The following is a 6,402-nucleotide window of genomic DNA, read 5'->3' as shown; positions in this document are numbered from 1 at the left end:
TCCCCATCCATTTAGTAGCAAGTCATTTTAATGTTTCTTTTTGCTCATAATGTCCAAGCTGTATCATAATACTTACTGGGCTGTGATAGTGGGAAATAGTCAGAAGAGCTGGTTTGTCTGCCTTCAGGGGCGGGAAGGAGCGGGGGAGCTCACATTTGAAGGCCTGAAGTCTCTGCACGCAGGGCCTGAGAGGTGGGTGAGCCTGCCGGTGTCTGGTGTTTGCACCCAGCTGTGGGGTAGGTGATGCTACCCCAGTTGTTTGGATGAGGTCTCTCAGGCAATATCAGCTTCCCTAAGGAAGACCCAGAGGCTCCAGGTTTTGTAAGGCGGCGGGACCACAGGGTCCTGACAGCCCCTGAGACTCATCTCCTCCCGGGTTTCTCGGTGGTGGGGTGGGGTGACTCCCCCTCCCTTCCCGCACTCAGCACGGCAGCCACCCTTCCTTTCATACCTTGTGGCACAGCGGCTCATGATCAGCGCATGTTAATAGACCTGCCTTTTGTTTGTTTTTAAATCTGTTTGCCAGGCACACAGCCTGCGATTTTACAAATGGAGAAAAATTGTTCTTGAGACTGAGGGACTTCCAGTGGGGGTGAAGTGGGGTGAAGAACGTGGAAATGTGATTTTAATACGTTGTAAGTGCTGTGACAGTCGGAGGCAGTTTGTCTTATTTTACACATCCTTCTGATGGTGCCTTAAATTTTGTTATTTTTTTTTCATGGATCTGCCTGTTTATCCCTATGCTTTTAAACAACAGTGTGTACACTTTCATTTCTTATCCTAATTCGGAGGTCGTGATTCTTATATTTTGATAATTTCCCCTGAATGGATCACTGTCCTGTTTTCTTTTCCTCTCTATTGTGTGTATTTACCAGATCGTTCTATAGCTTAAAACCTTCACTTGCTTACTTCTTTATTTGGAGGAACTTTGTGAAGTTTATAAACGTGGAAACTTATCCTTTCATGCCCTCGTACGGAGAGGTTGGCTCCAAATCAACTTTGAAGTGTTTTGTCATTGATGGAGCAACTTGTTAGTTTAGTGTAACAGCTTTGGTTTTGTCCTGACATACTTTTCCAGAGGTGTTGTTACTAATGGTAGAAACACATAGAAGGTATTACAGCGTGTTAGACACGGAGGGTTCCAGTGGAAAACATGAAGTGCTAACTATTGAAATGATACCTCTTCACCACGGCCTAAAAAATGCACCTTAAAAGATGCGTTGTAGTGATACCTGTGTTGCATATCAATGAAAGCGAAAGCTGTGTTCCCAGTGCAGGTTTTTATCAGGCATGGTGGTGCCGCCTCCCAGGACCATGAATTTGTGGAAGCAGCAGATGGGACTAGTTGTGATGAGTTTCTGAGCTACTGCAACAGATCATCCCTTTTTATCTGATTCCTCTCCTTTCTAGCTAGGCCTTTGAAGTGCTAAGTGTCTGAAAATAATTTGCATAGAATTACCTGAGCTCATCTGTTAACAAACCAGCAGATGTGAAAGCAAAAAATTGCCACATAGTCATTTTTAGAATAAAGCTCCAGCCTCTCCCTAACTTTGGCGTCTTTTTGCCCGGCCTCACCGTCTTCCTAACTTCTTCCCCACTTTCTGTGTTTCCGCCAAGTTGGGATGGGCTGTGGGGTTTAGTCTTCTCAGCTCTGAGGACTGTCATCTTTGTTCCACTCAGCACCCCAGGCAAGGTCGCACTTTGAAGCTTTTATGGGACTCAGTCCTATCTCTGTGATCTCATTCAACTGTCTTTATCTTAAGTTCAACTGTCTTTATCTTACGTTCTGAAATCTCTTCGTTCTTCTCATTCCCTCAATTCTTGTAATTTGGGCTCTTTACCTAATTTGGGGTCCACCTTTGTTTGTAGGGTCGGCTGGCGGCCCCTCTGCGCCCTTACAGCCCCGAACCCAGCTGGCTCCTGCTCTTACCTGAGCCCCTTCCGTTCTCTCTTTGCCTTTTGAAACCCAACTCAACTTTTAAGGTTGAGTGGTCACTTTGCTGCCATCCTTCTGCAGCTCCTTGCTTGTGTCCCCCACCCTCAGCCCCAGTACTTTTTCACATTTATCTCATATTGTAAAGTCCGTTCCTTTAGGCCTTCTTAGGTCGGTTATAAGCGCCGCAAGGGCAAGTTCTGCGTTTCATTCATCTTTGTATATTCATTGCCTGATTCTTACTAGTCATTAATTACGTGCTTTCTTTGCCCCTCTCTCAGCTTGAATAATCCACCGTTTGTGTTCTCTTTCGTGGTTTGGTGGTAGAATATTCCGTACAGAAAGTTACCACTGACCTCTGGGTTCCTTTTCTTTCTCTAATTCCTCTCCTTAGGCAATTTTCTCTATGCCCGAGGGCTGTATGTAAGCAGGTACATGAAACCCTACTCAGTTATTCAGGCCAGAAAGCCATCTTCCCCATATTGAAATCCTTGCCGTGTTTGCTCTCAAGTGACTCTTGAAATCATTTCCTTTCTCTCATCACTGGTGTCGTTGAAGAAGCTGCGTCGTCTCTTGTCTAGGGACAGTCCCGCCTTCCAGTCTCACCTGGCCTCACCTTTGCCTTTTACTCTCTTCCAGCCCCTCCTGCCGCTGCACTGCAGTCAGCTGGGCTTTCCAGAGTGTAAATCTTCCCCCTGCCCCTTTACTTAAAACACTATGACTTTCCATTGCGCTTAGATAAATTACAGCACAAATCCCTAATGTGGCACCTTTGCACCATCCGATAGAGGAATGTCCTTCTAATCTTTTGAAGATACAAGTACAGTTTTAACACTTTGATGAACAAATGTTCTGGAAGAGGACGCTCGTTTAGACTCTGTGGTGTGAACTGGACATCCGGTGGACTGCAGGCTGAGCCCACGTTGCACATAACCGGCTTCCAGAGCCTCTGCAACCACAGATGGGGCGGAAGGGGGGTCCCTGCCTTCCTTCTCCTCTGGCTAGCAGAGGAGCCCCCATGGGAGGAAAGGTGGCACGAGGCAGAGACACAGACTTTCATCACAGTGTTGAAGGTGAGAAGCATGGTTGAAAGTGCGTGTAGGAGGAGTACTTTAATTTGTACAGTTATCACATGTTGTACTGTATATTTTCTACCTTTGGTGCTGTATGTAGATTTTACTTCTTTTTCAGGTTTATCTTTTTCAGTCATTCATTTATGCCTGTAGCAACTAATTTAATGATGAAAAACTTAGAATATCTGTCTACATTTTTTTTTTTCACTCCACAAGTGTGGATCTCACAGCTCGTTACTGTATATACTTAACTCCTGTAATGGCTCACATTTCTGTAGGATGACTGCAGTTTAGGAGTGGAGTATCTTTGTAAATAAAGATGTCTTTTAAAAGTTGTATTAAATAAAAATTTGTACTTGGAATGAAATGTTTATAAGGACTTCACCATGCAGAACAAATGAGGACCCTTCTTGCAAATATCAACAGTGTAATTATGTGTCATTTCTTTTGTTGATTGTTAGTTTGCTGGGGATTAAAACACAAGTGGTCATATTCAGGCTGGTTAGATTAGTGATTTTAATATGAAACCATTGCTTTTAGAATAATCATGGGCCAGACTGGGAAGAAATCTGAGAAGGGACCAGTGTGTTGGCGGAAGCGTGTAAAGTCAGAGTACATGCGCCTGCGGCAGCTCAAGAGGTTCAGGCGAGCTGACGAAGTCAAGGTATCCTCCGTCTTCTGTGAAAATGCGGGTACAGTTAAGGATGGTTTACTCCCTAAAGATAAGTTTTAATTTGAAAGGGTAAATGGTCTTATTTACTGTAAGATAAATGAAAACTTGGAAGTTAAGGTCCTTGGTCTGTCTTAACATAAAAATCGTACCATGCACATTAGTGAAGTGGAAAGATTTTAATCTAATGGTTATTCAGTCTACTTGGAAATCACCATCTTTTCAGTGTAACTTTGTACTGCATGTGGAGACCCAGGACCCAAATATAAAGGAATGTGTTTCATGGTACTGTGTTCCTAAAGTCATTGTGATTTAAAAAAAATATAGATATATACAGAGTTAACAAAGAAAGGATGGAAATAATTTCCTCTTGCCCTTCTACTCTCAGTAAAATAATAGGTGTGGTGTTTTTGTATTATTTGAATGTGAGAAACCACAGTTTAGTGTAAAATCCATATGCTTTTGAAGGAATGTCCCTGATACTTTTGAGGAATCACTCAATTTTAACCTTCATTAGAGATGTTACAAATTTTCTAACAATGAACAATTTCTTTTCTCCTCTCCTTCATTTTTTTTAAAGAGTATGTTTAGTTCCAATCGTCAGAAAATTTTGGAAAGAACAGAAATCTTAAACCAAGAATGGAAACAGCGAAGGATCCAGCCTGTGCACATCCTGACTTCTGTGAGCTCATTGCGCGGGACCAGGGAGGTTGGTGAACTCACGCGCTGTATGAATTATCAGTGCATTTTGGTTTTTGCTTTTGGAATGTTGGTTGGTTGTCGAGAGGAGGCCATTGACCTCGGATGTCCCTTGTTTTATTGTTATTTCTCTTTAATGTGCAACTGATTCCTAGATTTTTATAAGACTGTTCATTAAAAAAGAACTTTAAATACTCTCGAATGTCCTCATCAGATCACAAGTTAGAGCAAGGCTTTCTGATGCATAGTTGTCTTTTTTCCTCCCCCTTCATATGAATTAGCCGTGCTGTAAGAAATGGTTCTTTTTCATCCATACTTATGGAGTAAACAAGCTTCTTCTTATACATTTTGTCCAAATTCTAAGGCTCTCTCTATAAGAATTTTTAAATTTGGGGTTGAGAGGTCAGAATTTCCTTTTTTAATAGAATTTTTTTGAACGAACGAGGTAGATCTTAATCACTCCAAAAAATTACTGTTTTCAAAGGAAGGCAATAAATCTATGGTAGATTTTATAATGAGATAACACATTAAAACATAGTGGCAGCAAGATGAAAAGAAAATGGCAGAAACTTACACAGTATGGAACCAATCAGTAGGATTTTGGTTAAAGCATTTCTGTTTAAGTACCTGTTTTATGCAGGAAGACATGGCATGTGATATGGAATGCTATTTGAATGGGCATGGACGCAAAAAGAGGGAAGAAAGTGATTTGAAATTTAGATTATACCATGTAGTAGATGATTGTTGACCTGGGTGTCTGCACATGGAAGGCATCTAAACAATGGAATTTGTTCTAAAATAATGTGTTTTCAATGAGCAGTCATTTTTTATATGATATTGTAATAATCAAGCACTAATTTGGTGTCTTACGAGACCTGTTGAGATTGTGTGATGCACTGGCTTCAGAGACTGGTCAGTGCTGTTAGAGTAGCTCAGTCTGTGCTACAGACATGGTCCTAGTGGTGATTTCAGTGATGGTGTTGTGGTCTTGATGGTGATACATATGGCTTGGGATGATTCTTATTTATGCATTTTGTCAGTTGACCGCTCTTTAAGCTCTGACTTGCAGTTGTATAAATATGTATTATATGTTATTAACACCTTCCAGTCATGTGCAACAGGTCAGGACCTACACATTAGAGGTAAATGACTAATTAATATACTAAGGGTGAAAGGGATTCTTTTCTATGCCAGTCAGAATGTTCTCGAAAGGGATCAGGATGGAGCCTCTAATTCTTTTGAAAGTGACCTTTTGGAAATTTTGAAGTGAAGGAAAAAGAAACCTCGTTTTTTTTCTCTCCAGAGGGATACATTTTAGAAATTTGGAGAAATAAAGTAGGAACACACGGAATACTTAATTTCGCCACCCATTACAAACTTCAAAATGCTGTTGAAAGCCCAGCCTACATTTATAATAAAAGTGAACAGCAGTAATGATTTCTGGCACTGCACTAGGTACTACTCTACCTCATTTTGTCTTCGTGATGGTTGTATTACCACTTTTTTATTCCCAGGTGAGGAAACTGAGCCTTAGAAGAATTAAAGTCAGTTTCCTTGCTCTAATGATCTGATGTGGGCCTGGAAGAGTACGCTTTGCTCAGACACATTAAGAAATTATTAAAGTTCATTATTTATGTACAACCGGAATTGCTCATGATACAATTTTTGGTGTTAAATTTAAGAGTACAGTTTATTCAAATGAGTATTTACTAATTGCATTTTGCTTTTAATTTTGTCAAGTGGAGATAAAAGTCATTGAATGTAAAGATACCTAACTTTTTATTGAGTTCATGAGAGAAATTGTAAGAAGAAATTAGCATTTTAATGAAACAAGTGTTTTTCTAAACTTAGTACCCCATGCAGGTTGAGAAAAAACATTTTCACAAAACAGGAGGGGAAAAGGAGGAAAGTAACCCCTAGCCTCAGGAATTCAGGTTTTGTTGCATGGAACTCTGGTCAAAGCACGTTTGTTTTTGAGCCACTCTTAATTACTGATTCTGCTTGAAGTGATTTGTCTTCTCCTCCTA

At 40.8% G+C, this 6,402-nt stretch overlaps 1 protein-coding gene across 5 annotated transcripts in view; it reads left to right on the top strand.

The window, feature by feature from the left end:
- The first annotated feature begins 3,548 nt into the window (after positions 1-3,548).
- Positions 3,549-6,402, top strand: part of EZH2 (enhancer of zeste 2 polycomb repressive complex 2 subunit) — a 42,280-nt gene continuing 39,426 nt past the window's right edge. Inside the window, exons 1-2 of one of the 5 annotated variants that reach the window (XM_024742855.1) lie at positions 3,549-3,670; positions 4,257-4,358. In XM_024742855.1, the coding sequence (XP_024598623.1) occupies positions 3,554-3,670; positions 4,257-4,358 (219 nt within the window). In that variant the 5' untranslated portion in view covers positions 3,549-3,553. Of the gene's footprint in view, positions 3,671-4,256; positions 4,386-6,402 lie in introns of those variants that run through there. The other 4 variants (XM_024742852.1, XM_024742854.1, XM_024742853.1 and 1 more) reach the window with 4 other exon arrangements.

This window comes from Neophocaena asiaeorientalis, unplaced genomic scaffold (genome assembly GCF_003031525.2).
Source record: "Neophocaena asiaeorientalis asiaeorientalis breed wild unplaced genomic scaffold, Neophocaena_asiaeorientalis_V1.1 scaffold798, whole genome shotgun sequence".
Taxonomy (NCBI): domain Eukaryota; kingdom Metazoa; phylum Chordata; class Mammalia; order Artiodactyla; family Phocoenidae; genus Neophocaena; species Neophocaena asiaeorientalis.
Note: the sequence above shows the minus strand (reverse complement) of the source record. Positions and strands in the feature narration are given on the sequence as shown.